This window comes from Azolla caroliniana, unplaced genomic scaffold (genome assembly GCF_043228905.1).
Source record: "Azolla caroliniana isolate FFs.n. ecotype wild unplaced genomic scaffold, voAzoCaro1.0.p SCAF_12, whole genome shotgun sequence".
Lineage (NCBI taxonomy): Eukaryota > Viridiplantae > Streptophyta > Polypodiopsida > Salviniales > Salviniaceae > Azolla > Azolla caroliniana.
The window spans coordinates 19,444,164-19,466,175 of NW_028230447.1; the positions used below are offsets into that span (position 1 = coordinate 19,444,164).

At 40.3% G+C, this 22,012-nt stretch overlaps 1 protein-coding gene across 1 annotated transcript; it reads left to right on the forward strand.

The window, feature by feature from the left end:
* Nucleotides 1–7,804: 7,804 nt before the first annotated feature.
* Nucleotides 7,805–10,358, forward strand: LOC147857386 (uncharacterized). Its single transcript, XM_087328595.1, has one exon. The coding sequence runs from the start codon at nucleotides 7,861–7,863 to the stop codon at nucleotides 9,901–9,903; it is 2,043 nt and encodes a 680-aa protein (XP_087184721.1). The 5' UTR covers nucleotides 7,805–7,860; the 3' UTR covers nucleotides 9,904–10,358.
* Nucleotides 10,359–22,012: the final 11,654 nt, after the last annotated feature.

Below are 22,012 nucleotides of genomic sequence, written 5' to 3' on the forward strand. Positions count from 1 at the left end.
GACTCCCCCTGCTTGTGGAAGTCCCGGAACTATTGTCGGCACACTCATAGTGCCTTCGTTCCTGCTCTTGCCGGCCGCCTCCATTGCATGCTGACCCACCTCTTCCACCACGCCCACGGAGCCAATCCGTTCCCGTGTACAACATTTGGCTGTCTGGGGATGCACTAGTAGATGCACCGGCGTGGTTCTCCTCTACAAGGAGCATCGACTGTAAGTCGAAGAATGAGGGGGTATTCTCCCTTGTACACACCGCAGTCCGGAATGCTCCGAACTTGGACGCCAGGCCTCCGAGACATACCTACACCATCTCATCTTCCTCTACGGTAACATTGATAGAGGCGAGCGAGTCGCAAATTTCCTTTATCCGGCCCGTGTAGTCTGCCACGGACATGTTCTTCTGTCGAACATTGCTCAACTCCTGTCTGAGTTGCAGCTTCCGGGCAATGGTGCTTGCGGCGAAAACCTTTTTCAGGTTCCCCCAAGCATCCTTCGGTGTCTTGGCGTCACGGATGTGGCTGAGCAGCTGATCGCCGACACTGGACGTGAAGCAGTACATCACCCTGCTTGCCGCCTGTTCCCATACCGGGAAGTCCTTGTGTGCCGAGTCGGGCGCCGCATCATTCGATCCTTCGACATAACTCCAATACCCGTGTCCAAGTAGGTACTAGTGCATCTTGTAAGACCAAGATGCGTAGTTGCTCCTGTCGAGCTTCTCCACCAGGAGCGACGTAGCCATGCCTCTATCCATGTCTTCTACTGTGTCTGTTTTCGACCTGTTAGGGTTTTCTTCTCAAGAGTAAATGTCTGCAGCAGAGGTTCTCAACCCTCGCGCTCTGATACCATGTGAACGTAAGTGTTTGCGGAAGCGTAAAACAGAGAACAACACACACACACACACACACACACACACACACACAGAGCAGAACACAATTTCAAAATTATATCAAAACTCTGTACACACACTGTGCTAAGTAGCACTATTTATACAAGTCCTCTTGGGACTGACAGAAGTACCATGTACTTCAATGCTCACACGAGCATCTGACACTTACTACGAGACTATAGCTACCTAGTAGTCTATCCTATACTAGGCTTCCAATTGGACTTCCGGTTACGGATTGCACCCGGCCTCCACTGCTTGCCGGTTCGGTTGCTCACCGTAATACCGATCCGTTTCGCCCGATCCGTCTCGCTTACCGGCTCTGGCTTATTCAGCCGATCCGACTCCGGTTGAGCTTGCCACTCAACACTATCGAATCGCTGACTGTTCTCTTGTTTTTTTATTGACCAACAGTCGGAAATGTTGTTGCCGCCTTTCTGCACCGTGTGTAGAAGGCGTTCAACCGACCACTCCTTGATTTCGACCTTCGCTGATTGTCCCTCTTTCTCGGCTAACTAGTGTTGCGAGTGATTCTTTTGACTTGTTCTCTCGATCGACTGGTTGGTCCGATCGGCTCAGTCAAGTGGTGGGATTTTGCCAATTTATCAATGGTGAGGCCCATCAATTTTTGCCAAATATCCTCAGTGAGGACTTGTCCGATCGTTTCGTCCAAATTGAGATTTGGACAACTATTAGCGAATGTCATGTAGAATACCTCCCAACTCATCAGCAAGCTTTAAAGGAGGGCAAGGACTTTAACTTCTTCTTTGAAGTTAATCCCTTAGGAGGAGAGCTCAGACAACACCCAATTGAAGGTGTTGATGTGGGAGGTCATTGGATCTATCTCTCTCATCTTCATGTTGAATAACTGTCGAATCAGTATTAGCTTCGATGAGGAGGACTTTTTCTCATACACAACCTAAAGTTTCTCCCACAAAGAGAACACTATTGTCTCCTTTGCAATGTTGAAATAGACGTTCTCGGCCAAAAGCATCTGGATGGTTGACCTGGCTATCTCATCCATAGATAGTCATTCTTTAGTAGACATTGAAGCCGGCTTGGCACTGTGCCGAATGGCTTCAACCTGTCGTCGGATGATAAGCACTTCTTTCATCATCTCTTTCCATAGGGCGAAGTTCTTCCAGTCGAACTTCTGGATTTCCACACTTGTGTCGGATTGTGTTGCCATTCTTTAGAAAGTAGATATCGCAAGCCTGGCCTTTTCTCTAAACCAGATTGGTTCTTTTCTCAAGATTTCTATTGTTCATTGCTGCCGAACAGCAAGGTCGTTCTTATACCACTTGTTGGTAAAGAAAGGATTGTGGAAGATTGTCGAGGACTTGTATGTTAGTGTACAGCAAACAACACAGATATACTAGATAGGAATATTCAAGCTCGAGATTATAAGAAGCAAGAAAGACAAGGTTAAGCTCTAATGGAAGCTTTGTATCTCTCTTCTATAAGACTCTCCCTCGTTACAATTACAGTTGGGCTTATATACTCAAGCCCTAACTTGAGAAAGTTTTCACACATAGGGATACAATTTGGAAGGAGTCGGCCTTTTATGCCAACAGCTTATTCCTAGTTGAAGCCCTCCACAACGAATGGATAACTCATTATAGTTGTATGTCTCAGTACTATTGCAACCACATTTGTACTCCATATTCAGAAAATTACTTAAGGCAGTGATCGAAGATCAAGGTCAACTTCGGATATCTATGAACAAGGGAGGGAGATCTACAATCACATAAATGTGAAGACTCTCACTTATTGAAGATAAAACACTGTAAGTATTGGCCGAATATTGACCAAAATATGTGTCTTATGTTTCCTCAATGCATGAGAAATAGATTAACACATCACACTTTTGAACTTCAAGCATATGAGGGCACAAAAATGTGACATGATTACCAAGTATTTGCAAGATTGTAAATGTCATCGAGAATTCCTAACAAGGACATGATGTATGCCAGCAACAATAGGCATGTTCTTTGCAAGGCTACTTGAACATAAACCAAACTAATGCTAAAACTCCAAGCAATTAACCTTTTAATTGTCGTCTCATGAACTTCTAGGAAGTTCAAGGGGTTTATTTTTTAATTGTATGCATCTCCATTACAACTCTTTACATATCCTATTTAAAGACACCAAGTTGGAATAGGTTTCTTGGTTAAGGTTGTTCAACAAAGACAAGGACTTATGTTCAACTTCGTTACATAATCTAACATCTAGAAAAATAGATGGGGTTTTAATCCATGCTTGGGGTTCTATAAAAGTATGGTTTGCCTATCCTAGTTGTATAGTGTTGTCCAAGTGGAATCCATAAGTATGCATTACATCTATATACCAACTTGGTGTCTTTAAATAGGATATTCAAAACTTGGTGCTTTTAAATAGGATATCCCATTTTTGTTCAATTGTAAAACCATTACATGAGTACAGAAAACTTGGTAGCACTACTTCGGTTCTAATAAGATAATCATTGCATACTAATTGGAGGATGAAAGGATAAGGATTGTGATTGAATAATGGGGAATTCGGACAAGACTTTATTCATAACTTTAACAATAATGGTGTGGGAAAGATTAAATAAAAATTAAGTCATGCTAGCGTTGATGAATGTCACTCCAATAATGACGCCAAAATCATGTTGATTATAGGTGCACTTACACTAAACTTACCTAAATTGCTAGATCTTATGTTTTCCATGGTTTTTAACTTTTCGAAGTGCAATTCTGTAACTTTTTATTAAATCCTTTTTATGGATTGGTTAATATAAAATATGCATTTTTGGAATGTGAACTAAGAATGTGACGTTTCTTATCTAAGTTCATTGTTAATATTTCTTTATGCACGAAAAAGACTAACATGATAACAAGTGCATTAGCAATCATAAATATTAAGATGAGTTTTGATTTCATGAAAGGGATAAGCACAATTTGTTCTTGATTCCTTACCGAAAGTTATATACGCAAGAAGATTCTATTAGAATATAGAAAGTCAAGCAAGTCATGAGTAAAATGTGTTTGCAAGCAATAGATTTTGTCAACGGAGAAAATGACATTACTAAGATTATTTTGCCATAACACATGTCCTCTTAGTATACTAGAGCCACAACTTCTAGTGGGCATTATTTCATTTGTGAAGTTTGACTATCGCTCCATGTAAGGACTAGACAATGGAGACCCTAGCGTGAGAAGGCACAATGACTTCATTCATTATTATCTCATCAGCCTGAAGAGCCAAGGCTCTCTCGATTGTTTATTAATTTAGGTAATTAGGCAAAATGTGAAACCTTACGTGTTTCACACGTAAATACCTACCTTATTATTCCCACAGTAAGGATATTCATTAGTATAACCTTCATGACCGTAAACACAAATGAGAAGCCACCTTGGAAAACCAAACCATCAAGTGCCCCTAGGAAGAATGACATCCACGATAAATGCATCATAAGTCAACTTCTTCGTTGCTTTAAAAAAATGTGAGCTAATATTACACGAGCGTAGGACAAAACTTTGATAAATACCCTTTTGCATATTTAAGTATTGAGGCAAACTTTAATGTTTTTGGCATTTGCCTAGAACTAGTTTTATTGTTTTGTTTTTGTCTTACCATTCTTAATTTGTGTTCTTAGACATTGATTCTATGAACATAAGTTGATGATTATGAATATTATTTTTCTATATTCAAATGCCAGCTTCACAAATGAATGCAAAGGTTCCATGGCTTCGAATCGAAGGTTCGATGTGTCCTCCGTGATCCCGATCTTTCTCATACACCATCCTAGCCTTGAACTCCCTATTTGAAACTCGGTATTGAACTATAAAGGCTCACAGAAATCTTGCCCTTGACGTTTGTTCAACACACGTTAAAAACTTTTGCTATTCAAACCAACAGTGCTTTTTGAAGCCAACTAATCAATGAGCTTCCTTCCAATATCGATCTCCCAAGCGTTTGGAAAAGAATATTGTGCTAACAATTATGGAAAGAGATGATATTCGAGTTTGACACAGTTAACACATACGATGTAATCGGGGCTCAAAATTCTCCGATGCCACCTAGTGGTCCAAGTGAATCGTGGACTTTTCCCATTGACACTAATGTGTAGCGACTAGAGATTTCTTAGTTAAGCTTAGTATCTCCATGATGCATAGTAAAGAACAAAATGTTCTCTATTTCAACTTAGAGATGTCATGAAATGTATTAAATTATAAGCATGCTAAATTAAAGTTCGGCATAGAAAAAATGGTTATTAAACATGATTAATGCAACTTGGTGTGTAAGCTTATTAGAATCTCCAAAATAGTTTGTTTGCATATGCACGCAACTTTCAATTGAGTGGACATGCAAATATATTAGAGACTCATAGGAGTACATACGATAGGAGTTCAGCTTGATAACAAATTCAATAGGTATCGAGACTCATAGGAGTACATCGCAAAATAATAAGACCTACAATTTCTACACATAAGCATCTTCATCCTCAAGGATAAGCCAAGCACAAATAGTTACATGAATATACACACATAGATAGATTATATATAAAAATATGCGTCCTTACCTTATGTAGTTTCTATATTTCATAATTCATACATTACTATTACTAGGAAAACAGGGGTTATGCACTTAAAGGCATGATTCTAGGTGATGGCCAATGAAAACAATAAAGAAAGTGTAAACATGTCAATCTTTGTGGATGCAAGAATGTCTACTTTGAAAAACTATTGAGCTTGATTCCAAATGTAGATGAAGAAAGAAATGCATGTCAATCATTTGAGATGAGGACAACATGTTTGTATGTGAGTTTGAGATTTGTGATTAAGTTGGAGCATGAAGAAAATAGGGATCACGGACTTCTTGAGTTACATTTTGTTGTCCCTCCCTCATATTATATATATGTAGCCCATGTTTTGCGCATAGTACGTAAAATTCGTGTTCATCTAGCATAACATTTGTTTTCCTACGTTGGAAAACGAATGTGAATGTTATTCAAACATTCTTGTGTTTTTCCCATTTTTTTATGTTTTTTATGTTTTTCTCCATTTTTTAGGCTTATTTACCTCATAATAAATAGTTAATCCAAAAGTATGATATTTATCATTCTTTGAGGGTGTTTTTCTTTCGCGAATGATTGAAACATTCTCGAATGCGAATGCACGTATGGTACATATGGTTCATACTATGGAACTTCAACTTTGCGGACACATGAGCTCATGAACAATGTCCATCCTTCAAATTTAACTGTATCTAAAAGATTACAAAAACTTAGACTCGGCGTTGGGCATGCCAACTAAACCTACAGGTGCCCAAGGTTGTCGAACTTTTTGTCGGCCCCAAATTTTGTGGGCCAATGATTTTGCACCACTTCAAAAGACTTAGATTCGGTAAGGTGACAATGACATTGAAGTAGGGAATAAGACAAGAAGTTTTTTGTCCTCCCCATATTTAATGCACGATGAGTCTCGCTACATCGATTGTGTGGTGGAGATAGTCGGATACCGTTATGTTGTTTTTATTCACCTCACTTTTTTCACAGGAAGGAAGATTGTGGCACATGGGTAGCTCAGTGGGGGGGGGGGGGGGTGGATTGCCCATTGAACACCTGTTCTGTGCGAGCTGGGCTCAAGAGCGCGAGAAGTTGTGTTGCCAGCCCTAGGAATCGGCAATGCCTCAGTTCAAGCTTAAACGGAGGCCTTAAACCATTTTGAAATGGTTTGGTGGTTCGTCTCGCCTCCATTCTCGCTTGAGCTTCACGAACCAGTTTGAGCTCTATTTGGCAAGGCTCAAGCTAAACCAAAACGGATGGGGCCGATTACAGCAGCTCGCGGGGGGGCATGTGTTAGTGTTTTCGGCGCGGGTGTTCTATTCGGCATACAAAAATGTTCAGGAGTTGTTGTCTAAGGGTTTTTGTGAGAGTTATCATATATGTCTGCGAATAGTTTTGTGCCAGGCTAACTCGATCAAGATGTCTGGGGAGAGACGATATGTCCGGGCAGAGATGATATGTCCGGAGAGAGAGAGAGAGAGAGATGATATGGCCGGTCATGCAACGGGCGGGTCGAGTGCACGCGAACATGCACATGACACTCCTCTTAATGCAATGCTGACGCAGTTGATGATGCACGGAATCCAAGAGATTCCATAAGGCAAGCGGAGCTCTGCCTGAATCTCTCATTTGAAGGACCAAACCGAATCTTTTTTTGTTTTTGGAAGAGAAAAAAGAAAAAGAAAGAAGAAGTAAAGATTCCATTTCGCTCAAAAAGCACACATTTTGGCTTTCTACAGATTCCTATAAAAAAAGCAAAACGAAAAACAAAAGCTATTAATTAAGCACACTCGCTAATCACCAGACACTCTGCTAATCACGAGATTAAGACTAATCACCTCCTCCCCCCCCGCTTACCACGAGATTAAGACCAATCATTCCCTGCCTAATCAGGAGAGGAACAATAACCCGCAGATTATCAGTTGTGGCTAATCATCGCCTGCCTCGAACAGAGGATTAAGGCTATTAATTATCCTCTTCCCATCAGGGGATTAAGACCCAAGCCATTCTGTTACTCGGGAGATTAAGACTAATCACAGTCCTAACCACGAGATTAAGAACCAAACCATTCTACCGAATTGAGCCCTTCTAATCAATCAGGAGAATTAAAAGACATTCTAGCCACTCAGGAGAATAAAAAGCCATTCTAATCAATCAGCAGAATTAGAAGCCTTTCTAATAAATCAGGAGAATTAGAAGCCATTCTAGCCACTCAGGAGAATTAAAAGCCATCCTAATCAATCAGGAGAATTAAGCCATTCTAATCAATCAGGAGAATTAAAAGCCATTCTAGCCACTCAGGGGAATTAAAAGCCATTCTAATCAATCAGGAGAATTAGAAGCCTTTCTAATAACTCAGGAGAATTAAAAGCCATTCTCTAGCCACTCAGGAGAATTAAGCAAAGATTGAGCAAAGGAGCTGAAAGGGTTTATGGCAACAGCTAAGCAGGCAAACCCAAAGATTGCGTCGCTTGATCCTTGTGCTGCTAATCAGGTTGCGTCGCGTAATCATCGCAGTGCTGGTGATCCGATTAGCGGAATTAATCAGGGCTACGAGAGGATTAGCAGGGGATCTGATAGCGATTACCCGCCCAATTATGTCATTAAGGATTGGCTACCCACGGGCTCTGTTCTGGGATCCGGCTCGTTCGGGGAGGTCTCGCTTGCCCTAAATCTGGAGGACGGCCGCCTGTTCGCCGTGAAATCCACCGCCGCCTCGGCGCCACGCCGCCATATCCGCTCGCTGCACACAGAGCTCTGCATCCTGCGCCGCCTGGACTCGCCGCGGGTCGTGGCCTGCTTCGGGGCGAGCTTCGGCTCCGGGAGCCGATGGGGCCCAGAATCGGCTCCCGGCGGCGTGGATTCCGAACCGGATTCATGCGGATGCGAATCGGGGGGCCCTGATTCCAGGATCTCCGCCGCATCAGGGAGAATCTCCGCCGCCGCCGCCGCCGCCGCCTGTCACATCCGCAGATCCCGCCGGGATTCTGCGGAGTCAGAGCTGCACCTCTACCTGGAGTATATGGACGGCGGGAGCGTCGCCCAATTGCTGCAGGGCGGGCATAGATTCCAGGAATCTGAGATTCGCCGCCTCGCCAGGGCTGTGGTGGAGGGCCTGGCCTACATCCATAGCCGCGGGATCGTGCACTGCGACCTCAAAGCCGCCAACATTCTGATCGGCTCCGCTTCCGGCTCCGCCGGCGGCGGAAGCGGAGGGATCAAGATCAAGATCGCCGATTTCGGCTCCGCGAAGCTCGTCTCTGCGGCGGCGGCGGAGAGGAATGGCGGCGGCGACGGCGGCGGGAGAGGCTCCGCCCTGTGGATGGCCCCCGAAGCCATGATGATGGGCGAGGCCGCTCAGGGCCCCCCTGCAGATATATGGTCCCTCGGTTGCACCCTCATCGAAATCCTGCAGAATGGCCGCCTCCCCTGGACCCAAATCCTGCAGACGAAGAAGAATCATGGTTTTCATGATGACCATTATGATTATGATGGCCATGGCTATGGCTATGGCTATGGCTATGGCTATAGCTTTCAGAAGCTTCTCTTGAGGATCGCCCACTCCCAGGAAACGCCGCCCATCCCCGCCTGCGCCTCCCCTGACGCCGCCGATTTCCTCCGCCTCTGCCTCCACAGAGACCCCGCCAAGCGATGGAGCGCACACCACCTCCTCCTGCACCCTTTCCTCAGAGGATCCGGAAAAATCGATGGCTTCGATTCTGACAGTAATTGGAGCATAATCCTCCCCAGATCAATCGATCCTTACAATGGCTCACTGATCGCTAATCCCTGTGTTGATCCAGTCGCCCCCCATACTCCGTCTTGTGGATTAATTGTGGATCATCATTGTGATTCTTTGATTAGACCCAATTGTAGTAACATTAGGGTCAAGTTAGTCGATATCCATCAATCGCCAATGAATCCTAATTGTACTCCATTAGTCGGAACTGGATTATTGACCGGCAATGGTGAGTCCATTAATAATCCTAATTGTAATCAATTGATGGGCGATGGATTAATTATCAAATATGACGAATCGATTATGCCTAATTATAATCGATTCGGGGACGGATTTACCACTATTGATTGCGAATGCACCAATCCATGTGACGGATCTCCAAGAGGAGTGCTAGATTTGAAATTAATCGAATCCGATGAAGAATCAGACGATGAGATCGACGATATAATTACATTAGTGGGTGAATATTCAATGTCGAATCTCTCTCAATTAGGAGAAAAGCGTTGTGAGGAGGAGGAATTAGTTAATGATGAAGATGGGAGTGATCGACTAGTAAATTATCTAAATACGATTGATTGGATTACAGTGAGAAGTTCGATCGGATGGTCGACAGAGGATCGACAGGTTATTAAACCTTTTGTAGCCATGGCCCTCCAACAAGAGAAGAAACTATACGCCGAGCGTTCCATAGCTTTTTTATCTTCCTTGAGACAACGAATTAGCACAACTAACTAGTCTTAATTGTCCCCAAATTTGTCTTAATTACCGTAAATGATCTCTAATGTGCCTTAATCATGTCCAATTTTGGCTTAACTATGATTAATCATATCTAATCTATCTTAATTATCCCCCATGGTCTCTAATCCAGCCGCCTTATCACCTCGGTTATCTTCAATTTGGGCGAATGGTCCATATTCATCTCTAACATGGCTGAAGGAGCCTTAATTATCTCTAATTCGAGTAGCCTTAATTATCTCTATCTAATTCGACCTGATGACCCTCAACCATCTCCAAACTGGCGTGATTATTAGCCCATATGTGGTGCCAGATGCATCCGATTAGCCTTAATTAAGGGTCTTGAAGCACGCCTAATTCCTAATTATCTCTAATCAGGGTGGGTTAACGGCGAGTTAATCCAATTCTCTTGTGTGTACAAAGGAAAAATAATAATTCCGGTTTTGGTTCATGTATATTTGTATATGATGATGTATCTTTTTTATTTATATGTATATAAGAAGCTTCTTTTGTGGCTTTCATATCAGAATATGTAGATTGTGTATGAATTTGTGTTTGGTTTCACACTGACAGACGGATTCATGAGTTTTCTATGCACATGATTCTTGACGCCAGAAACAATTGAAAATGCCATCTCGGGATCGGCACGTCATTTATCAGGTCGCAATCGTGCCAGAAACTCGACTCCAATGCATCTCCGGATCGGGAATGGCGCACACACTGGTAATTCTGATCCGTGCCAGTAAACCCCTTCAGCTTCTGCCCCTCCCTAGAGCTCACAGTGTAATCATTTTTCTAGGACCTGATTCGATCGCATTACATGTAATTCTCATGCACCTTTCTAGCTCGGCATGCACCTTGGGCTTGTCAGAAACTCCATCTCCAATGCATCCCTAGATCGACTGCTTCACATATCTAGGTGGTGTGAAAATCCTGGATCAAGTTGATGCAAATCTCTATGATAGACCTGCAACATCTCGTCATGTTAGGAATTTGATCTCGATCCATCCTCGATAAGTTCTACGAACATGGGAACCTTGTGTCATGAGCAAAATCTCAACACATGCATTGATTCGATGAAGCCTCTAAAGATGTATGTATATGAGAACTAGGGGCACAATACCTCATTCTCTAGATGTACAACCCCAACACTAGAACTCACGAGTTTATGTCTATCTATTTACTGTAGATCAAATTTGGGCTTTGCATTTGCTTAATTTGGTAATGCCCAAGGTTTCACACTCCAAAGCCCTCTTCTCAATCTAGCAATCGCCTCTTTCCCAGTTCATGTTTGCAAGAAACTTCTATAGATCATCGAACAATAAAATATATCACGTGGAAAATCCTTTTGTTACGTGTAAAAACATGAATATTTACAAAGCCAACTTATTGCTTATGTTGTTGATGCCTTTGGTCCATTGAACACTTTTTCATGCGTGTTTGTTATAGCCACAACACGAGGATCTCAATTGTAAGCAACCTACATTAAATTTTAATGAATCTTCTTTTGAGTGGTGTGCCAAAATTGATCGTGTCATAGCTAGATGTCAATGAAGGTAGAAGCGTAATCACATATCATTGACACATTATTGCATATAAGCCACTTCTTGTTCATGGGGGATTTTCAAATTCGTTTTAATCCTCTTGTTCACAAGTGATCTAGGTCTTGCTTGCATGGTTGATACAACACACTCCGTTCCGTGTAAGAGTGACCATATAATGAGCTAGCATGCTAGGTAATGTATTCTCCACGTATCTACTTTTCTTTGGGTAGTGTCCTCTATGCAAATTTAAGATTTGGCTCTTCGTCCACACCTTTGAGAAACACTTTCTAATCAACAAGTTTTCATACTAGACACTTACTACACATTGGATAAAACCTAATCCGTTGACCCATAAAGAAAAGGATCGTGGGGACGTGGAGGTTATCAAATTCAACGTCAATTCAAGTTGCATCAAATTTTGTCTTTGTTCATGCAAGGAAAATGATGTTTTAAACCACACAAAAGTTTCCAAGTAGTCTTTTAAACAAGCAATCTAAGATCGAGACCAGGAAATGGTTTTGAGGTAAGCATCACGTTCAACGTTTTTGAAATAAAGTGCAAATATTGCCAACGTAGGAGTATTGTCATAACTATGCTCCTAATGTATTTTTAATCACATAGAAAATGTGGGATTCGATTCTCTCGTTGCCAATATGCCCATGCTCAAACCTTGTCACTCTCACTCCTCAATTACGAGTTTATGATGTCCCCATGCGTGCATATAACGTCTTGCAAACTCCTACCATAAATATGTATATAATCACACATTCTTGGACATTATACAATCACGCATGCATATGCATGTGTTGTTGAATTGTATATTTTATTGCACTCCTATCATTATTCTAGTCAATCAATTGAATTGATAAATATGTATGTCCCTTTACATAAATGGTTATGACTCTCCACCAATTATGACCTTTTGTAATTATGTGAACTTTGTTATGACTCTTTCGACGAATAAGCATAAGACAATAAGCATAACCTTTCCAAATTAGTCATTTATATGCAATTTTCTGTAGTGTCTTTTGTGTCTCTTCATGTAAATGCTTATGACTCTTCTATTAGCAATGACCTTTCGTAATTATATGAATTGTGATGTCTCTTTCAGCAAATAATCCCAACGTTTCCTCGTTAGCCATTTATATGTATTACTTGGCACCTCTCCTTCTTTTCAGAAGATCTGGTCACCTAGAATATTGTGAACTTGTTTCTAACATTTTCTTTGACTTCTTTATTGTTGTCGCCTTGTGTTTGATGGTTTCATAGATCTTTTGAACACCATAGGGTTTAAAGCTTGCCCAATTTGGCTACTCTAATTGCAAAACATATTATTTCAAAGGAAAAAAAAAAGAAATGCAAAGACAAGTTATACATAACTGATGGCAATCATCACATATCAAAGAAGACATATTGATGGCTAGCAGAATCCTAATGTTGATGTCAAGGGGAATAAAAGAGAGATTCAATTAGTTCATAAAGTGATAAACCATTTTCGGACCATTATAGAGGGGGGACACATTGAGATGGATTGGAAGAAATTAGAGAATCACATTCCTAGGGAATGATGTGTTGGGCAAAGTCCATGGCACAATGTAATTGTCGTATGATACCATGTGCGAATATGAGGATATATAAATATACTAGAATAATGTTATAGATGTTAGCTTATATTGATTTGTGTTGTATTCTATTGGGGTAGACCATTGTGTTTTGTAAGGTGGGTTTGGGACCATTTAAGCAACTGTTTGAATAATTATGACCTTTTCATAGCTATATGGAAAGTTGCAACTCTTCAAATAGTGGTGATTTTCACATTCATTAAGTTGGTAGCACATTCCTTTTACATTTCACATACAAAGTCCTTAACAAGTTTTCCTAAATTATTCCATTTACATATGTACATACATAGATATATTAGTCAATTGATACGTCTATGGAATATATCATTATCAAACACATCTCAAAGAGCACATGTTATTAATGTAGACGGTGACAAGTTTTCCTAGATTATTCCACTTACATACATAGATATATTAGTCGATCGATACATCATACATCTATGGAATATATCAGCACATCTCAAAGAGCACATGTTATTGATGTAGATGGTGTAAGTTATATAATGCACAAATTTGTTGCTTAATTTTAGCCTTACAAGGCGAAGATGAATTTTTACATGATGCATGAGTGTAAGGACAAGTATATATCCAACCAGACTTCATTTATGTAATGGGACTTCAAATTGTGTCTATGGAATATATCATTATCAAACACATCTCAAAGAGCACATGTTATTAATGTAGACGGTGACAAGTTTTCCTAGATTATTCCACTTACATACATAGATATATTAGTCGATCGATACATCATACATCTATGGAATATATTAGCACTTCTCAAAGAGCACATGTTATTGATGTAGATGGTGTAAGTTATATAATGCACAAATTTGCTGCTTAATTTTAACCTTACAAGGCGAAGATGAATTTTTACATGATGCATGAGTGTAAGGACAAGTATGTATCCAATTAGACTTCATTTATGTAATGGGACTTCAAATTGTGTCATTAGAATATGCGACAATTATTTAAAAGGTGTCATTAGCAACATTATAAGTTTTAAGGGGAATCAATTCAGATATCATTGAGATAACAAAATCAACCACAAAACTTGAGTGTGAACACACACTCTGTGGGGCATGAGTGTATATTTAAGCCCACCATTGACTTTGAGAATCAGAAATGCCTTTTGAGTTAAATGAAATGGATACCTTATATATCTCACTCGCTCCCCCATTTATTACTAGATTGTTCCTAACTTCTATGTGTACTTTCGTAGAAGTTCTAGTGCACCCCATGGTGCATAATAATCCACATAAGCCTTAAGGTCTACATAAAGCCTTAAGGCTTAAACCCTTCATAATTAATATTGTCATTTTACTAGTGCTGAACTGAATCTAAGCCTTAAGGGCTACATAAAGCATCCCTCTCCCTTTTTTTAATGATTAATTTCATGTTGTTTACTTTGTTTTACTCTAGGTATTTTTGGTAGTTTCATTGCAATCTTTTGCAATATTGTTAATATACATATTTGTGATGTTTAAAAATGTAGTTCGTGATGCCATCTTAACTAGTTATAGTTCACTTGGAATTCTCTAGATCACAACCAAGAAGCATGCTCTAAAAGATTTTTTTTTTTTCTTCAAAGATTTTCCTCATTAGTATTAAGAAAAACATGTGAATGCTACAACTTAAGCTTATGTGCCCAAAAGCTTACAATTTTCATGTACAATGATATACGATAATCCTAAGACCAAAGCTAGAACATTGTAAAAGGTAATTTTTATTTTTTTATTTTTTTCATTCTGCCATGCTTCACTGTTAATCAAGAAAGGGTCCAAGGAAGTTGATAGTTCCATTGAGGCCCTTGAGTTGACTCAGAGAATAGGGGTAACTTTTTCCATAAGTGAAGGAACTTCTTCTTTCTCTTGTTCACAGTCTTTGGTGAACCTTGCATGTTGTCATACTGGCCGCGGACTACTGCCACGAAGTTCTCCCATATCTCACGCAAGACATCTGAGAGACACTAATATGTCACATCATAACGTCGGTTGCATCAACATTTCCATAATGCCCATACCGTTATTGTAGTCATTGTTTTCCATATCTAGGCAGATCACACATGCTTTCGAGATTGTTGAAAGGGGCTGACCAATATCAATCTTCTATTATGTACCATCATTGCCTCTTGAACATCGCTTGCCTCATACAACATCAAACTGGAATGTAACACTCCCCACATTGCTGATCCCCATGAAAATAAGCAACCAACATTGATTGTTAAAAACAACGAAAGAACTTTATTCCATACTTGTTGAGCCAAGGAACATGACCAAAGGGCATGCTTGGTAGTCTCTTGCAACCGGGTCTTTTGCATATAACCACAACATATCACACGTATGAGCAATTGAAGGATAAGGATTGAGCATCCATTTCTTTCCAAATTTAGCAACGACTCTAACTGGTCCACTTCGCAAGTGTTGTAGATAACTGCACTCTAAGGTGTAAGGTTGTAATGTATGATTTTCTAGGACCTTAAAGTAAGAAGCACACCCGTTAGGTGAAACTGCCTTGACAGCCACCAATGTGTCATTTATGAAGCATCCAAATGAAGAATATGTTGCTGATATACTAGCTGTCATTATCTTGGCACCATGAATTGATTGTAATTGTGCAAGACAATCTTCTTGTGACATTTGCTGAAAATGATTCCAGGTTCTTACAGATGTAGCAGGCCCATTATCTAATTTTCCCCAGGCAAGGTGAGTTCTCAGGTCCAACACTTTTCCTACATTATCCCGAAATAAAGAATTGGCAAGAAGAGGTTGATCAAGTAGCACAACCCACATAGAAGGCTTGTCCTTAAGCAAGAATGGCTTAATCACATCCCATGCCCTTATGATTCCTAGTAAAAATCTATTGGATGCAAGATCCCGCCTTGGTGTTTGTACATCATTTAGGAATAACCATTTTAAAGAGGGTGACCAAACATCGCTCGTCTTAGGACTTAACTGCATCAACTGACTTAGAAATACCTCTTTCCAAGATTCTGATCTTGGCAACAATCCTCTAATCACAAACTTAGTGAAAAGGGCTCTTGACTGCATTAAAGGGTCTATCAAACCCAAACCTCCATTGCTTTTAGGTTGTATTAACACATTCCAAGCAACTTTGGCTACTGTTGGAGATCCTTGTTTTCCCCCCCAAAGGAAATTCCGGATCAAACTTTGCACTTTCGTTATTGCAGATCAAGAAAATAGCCAAACGGATGCTATAAACCACATTGAAGCCAACAATACAGAGTTGGCTACAACAACTTGACCTACAAAGGACAATTGTTGGGCATCCCAATGTATTAGTTTACGTTTTATTGATAATAGTAGTGGCGATAACATTACTTTTGGCCGCAAATCTATGCCAACCATACATCCCAGATAACGAACTGGTTCACCATGATGAAGCCATCGGAAAGAAGGACATGGATACCATGCAAGGTGAGTTTCTTCACCTACCCAAATTCCAACTGACTTGTTCCAATTAAGTGATGCACCTGTAGCATCTGAAAAAACTTGCAAAGCATCTTGTACTCGACCAAGATTTCCAATCTCCCCATCAACATAAAGGGCCGTGTCATCTGCAAATTCAACATCCAATACACTAGATTGTGTAAAAGGTAATGCTATGCCTCTTATACCTGCCGAAGATGATCTTAGGTAGGAGGACAGGGCTTCCCCAAACAAGATGAAAAGAAACGGGGCGAGATGGCATCCTTGCTGATTTGACCTGGAGATAGGAAATAATGGCCCATATCCACTAGCAAACAAGACGGAACTAGAAGCATGCTTATATAGGGCAGAGACACCTTTTATCCATGCAGCAGGAAAGCCTAATCTTGACAGCACTGCTTCAAGAAAGTCCCAATCCACTTTATCATAAGCCTTCTCAAAGTCAAGCAAAAATACTGCAAGCTGTTGTTTATTTTGTTGAGCTAAAGCCACCATTTCCCAAAACAAAAAGATGTTATAAAAAATGATTCTATCTTGCAAAAAGCCAGATTGACTGTCATGAATAATAGACGACAACATTAATCTTAGTCTGAGAGCAATGGTTTTTGCCACAATCTTGTACACATCATTAAGCAGTACTTAGGGATCATATATATGATTCCTTTCGTCCATTTTGCAGTACACATCATTAAGCAATGTTATTGGCCTCCACTTGGCGACTTCATCACCTGGGGCATCCGACTTAGGGATCATATATATGATTCCTTCCGTCCATTTTGTAGGCATACTACCGCCTGAAAATATTAAATTAACCACTCTAGTAAGTAGGGAACCCAGAAAATCCCAATAATGCAAATAGAAACCAACTCCTATTCCATCTTTTCCCGGACAAACATCCTTTCCTAAGGATTTAGCTGCAGAAGAGAACTCCTGCGGTGTGAATGGTTACAATAAATGAGATGCCATTACATTTGTAACCTTTTGTTGAATAGTTGCAAGAACAACTTGTCTCTTGTAAAGACTATCTGCTGAAAAAGATTCCACAAACAACAATTGATGGTAGTAATCTGAGACTATATCTCGCATCTCAGATTCATCTGATGTGTAGGATCCATCAAGATGCTTCAAAGAGGTAATAGAAAGAGGTTTATTTTTCTGTTTAAATTGATTAAAAAATTCTTTGTTGACCCGATCCTGCCTTTGTGACCAACGAGCAACATTACGGTAGTAGAAGAACATTGAGCATTCCTCCATTTTATCTTTTAAAACGCTTTTCACTTGTTGCAAGTCACAACGTAACATAGATGAAGTTGGATACCTTTCCAATAGTTGTTGTATTGCTAGAAGAGCACGACGTAGGTTGGCAATCTCTGAGTTACAACGATTAACTGATGTTGCAATTATTTTCGTGAATAGAGTCTTTGTATCGAGTATGGCATGAACCATATTGTTAAGCAAACAATCGTTTGAAAAGTTGTAACTGAACCATATCTGAGTTATTGACATCCTGTGATTATCATTAGATTGCAATGAAGGAGGGATACACAATTGCTTGGAGTATCACCTCTTGGTAAATGTAACATGTAGCTTCAGAGGATCATGGTCAGAGATAACTGAGCCCAGAATAATTCCTAGGGAACCACCAACCTCCCAAAATACACTACTAGCATAAAATCTATTTAGTCGAGACAAATTTGTAACAGCCACACTCCCATCTGATCGAGAGAACTAAAGGGATCCTTGTATGAGTGAAAACGAGTGCACCTTCCATAAATCAAGCAACCCAAAGGCAAAACAAAAATAATCCCAACATTTAGCCTCCCATCCCGAAATAGTAGTACCTACACCTCCCAATCTATCAGTGGCATCCTCAGTCATATTGAAGTCCCCTCCCACTAACCAACAATCCGCTAAATCCACATAATCAGAAAGAGATAACCATAAATCTGCTCTTTCTGACGTAGAATTAGAGGCATAAAGATTCATAAGGCCAACCTTTTGGGATCCTCTTTTTAAAATAAGGAATTGTGCCCCTTTATTCATAGTAGTAGCTGCTGACACAATGTTAGACTCCAATTGTTGTCTAATAGCAATGCATAATCCAACTTGATGGCCATTAGGGCCAAATGCAGGAACCCAGAAATGAGTCCACCGTCCTGGTAAAATGAACCATATTTCCGAATCCTATCCATGCACAGGTGGTGCTCTTGTAGAAACAAAATATCAATAATACCAATAGTAGAATTGCCTAAATCTGATCGTAAGAGTCCTTTAACTCTACGAAAGGCCTATCCACCTAGGCCTTGTACATTCCAGGAAAGAAAATGGAGGGTGTCCATATTACTTAGGTTTTGGTGTTGTCTTTTTCTCAAGCAAAGCCTCTTGACGGTCTTTCTAAGCACCCTCACGAGCTCTTGCTTGTCTTTTTAAAATCAAGTAATTCCCTGCATACTTATGCACCCTATGTTCCTTAACCTGCTTTTGAGTGGTTTGAGTTGTTAAAGAATCTTGTGAAACTGTAAATTGAAATCCAGCACAAGGTAATTTGTCTACACCCTTAGCCTTTTCAAGACCCATACTGTTTGGTTGACCAAAAACAAGTTGTCTTGAGAGATTATCGACAATATTCGAATTACCAGAGACTTGGAGCTGTTGGTTCACTCCACTTCTCGTGACACTTTGAGGCATTTCCACACCCAACATATGTTGAGTGTAAACAACCTTTTACTTTGATTTTTCAAAAGAAACCAACTTAATAGATGTAGGCAACGACAACTGTTGATTTGTTACACTTGCGTGTTCCTCTAGTAGCTTTGATGTGAACCATTTTCCCTATACATGGGCACTTTTTACTCTAGTGCTGGCTAGAGGTTTTTTCCCCATGTTACCACATACATGAGTCACTCATATGTGGTGGTACTTAGTACTTAGGGATATATATTTCAGCTCCTATTATTTTTTAGATATATTCATCAATAGAGAACTATTCCAGCCATTGCCTTCCTTGTGTGAGTGCTTCTTTCTTTGAGCTTCTTGTGTGTTTCCCACTCTTCCTCACATACCCAACAGTGGTATCAGAGCCAAGTTCTTCATCCTCTCCATCTTCGGTTGTCCGCATCGCGGTGTCGCGGCGCGCGCGCACTTTTCATTGTGCAAATCAACTTCCGAATATAGAGAAGTGTATTTCAGCACTTGGAGCGCATTTTCAGCAGGTACCCTGCTGTTTTACCCCCATTTCGAAGCCGTTCGTGTAGTCGAAATCGTCATCCGAGTGATAGTTTGTGAGCTGCATTTTCAGCACTCATTTCCAATTTGTTGAGGTAATATTTTACCACTTTCTTGTTCTTTGGTAAAATGGCAAACAATGGTGATTTGTTTGGCATGCTTCAAGCTGAAGATAAGCTTGATGGGACAAACTATCCAATGTGGTCCTACATGATGAAACACGTTCTTGTTGCCAAACAACTATGGAACATAGTGGTAGATGTAGATCGACGCCCCGCCGGTCCTACTACTTCACAGTCTACTATCACAGATACAGGTTCATCTTCGAGCACAGTGACTTCATCTACTCCACCAACACAAGAGCAACTTAGATGGGATGGAAACGATGCTCAAGCTCATGCATTGATTGCACTTTCTGTGAAGCGTCATATAGTTCCACATATTCGGTCATGCTCTACGTCCAAACAAGCATGGGACACTCTTGCTTCGTTGTATGCCGTGCGTAACGAAGCACGTGTTGCATATTTGAGAAAGCAACTTGAGGATGTATATATGGCTGAAAATGAGTCGGTAGATGTGTATGTGACACGCATTAAAGATTTGAAAGAGCAATTGGCAAACATTGATGAGATCATTTCGAATACATCACTTGTCTCTACGTTGTTGAAAGGATTACCCGAATCTTTTCAAAGCTTTGCTACTACTATTCGTTTGGTTGCAAAAGGGAATACGGATATGTACGCATTTGATGAGGTTGTGTCTCTTCTTTTGCAAGAAGAACAATCTAGAGTGAATAGAAGTGGTTTGATAGAGGGAACACAAGCACTTGCTATCTCACAAAAAGGAAAAGGCAAGCATGGTTCAGCTTTTGGTTCTTCAAAACCAAAGCCTCAACCTCCCTCTTTCACTTATTCCTCTAATGATGGTGATTTGCAAAAGAAGAAAAGATGCAAATATTGTCGAAAGGTTGGCCATACGATTGAAGAATGTAGAAAGCTTGTTAAGCGCAATGAGAAGAAGAAGGAATCCGGCATGACCATTTCTGAAAATGTTTCAAGTGCAAAGAGTGATGAGGCCAACATGGCTCAAGATTATTGGGCATGTGTTGTTACATATCATTATGATGCATCATTGCACTCTAAATGTATGGTTGTAAGTGAGATTGATTCGGATTGGTTCTTTGATAGTGGTGCTTCAAAGCACATTACTTCATGCAAAAGTTTTTTTGCATCCTTGAAAGATGCACCCAAAGGTGGACATGTGGTGTGTGCAAACAATGCCTCTTATCCTATCATTGGAGTAGGAGAAATTGAGCTTTCGGCTGCAAATGGAGGTGTTGTCATCTTAAAGAATGTATTGTATGTGCTCGGTATCAAGAAGAACTTAATTTCGGTTCTTTTGATTGCCAAAGCCGGACTTCATGTACATTTTGTTGATGATAAGTGCATGGTTCACGATTATAGCAATGGTGATGTTATCGTGATGTCCGGTACATTATGCAATGGCTTGTACCGTTTAGATACATACAAGAGGGCTTCTCTAAATGCCTTGGCTGTACATACTTCTTCCATGGCTGAAATGGAGCTTTGGCATGCTCGTTTTGGTCACTTGAACTTCAATAGTTTGCTTCACTTGCAAAAGAAGGATATGGTTATTGGGTTTCCTACACTTGAGTCCATTGAAAAACATGCATGTGAAGGTTGCATTCTTGGAAAAATGCATCGTGCTTCTTTTCCAAAAGATAGTCATACACACACTACAAGAAAATTACAACTTGTTCATAGTGATGTATGTGGTCCTGTAAAGACTCCATCTTTTGGAAAGCATGTATATTTTGTTACCTTCATTGATGATGCTACTCGTCATACATGGGTGTATCCTATGAAAGCAAAGAATGAAGTCTTTTCTTGCTTCAAATCATTTTTAGCTATGGCTGAAAATTTTTCCGCAAATAAGCTCTTGACTCTACGCACGGATCGTGGTGGCGAATATATGTCACATGAGTTTAATGCTTTTCTTTGTGAAAGAGGTATTTTACATCAATGTACGGTGCCATATACACCTCAACAAAATGGTGTTGCAGAACGCAAAAATAGAACACTCTTAGAGATGGCACGATGTATGGTTAAAGGAAAGCATCTTCCTAACAAGTTTTGGATGGAAGCGGTTATGTGTGCAAATTATGTGTTGAATCGTTGCCCTACAAAAGCGTTGAGAGTCATTACGCCATATGAGGCTTGGAATGGACATAAACCTATGGTTAGTCATATGC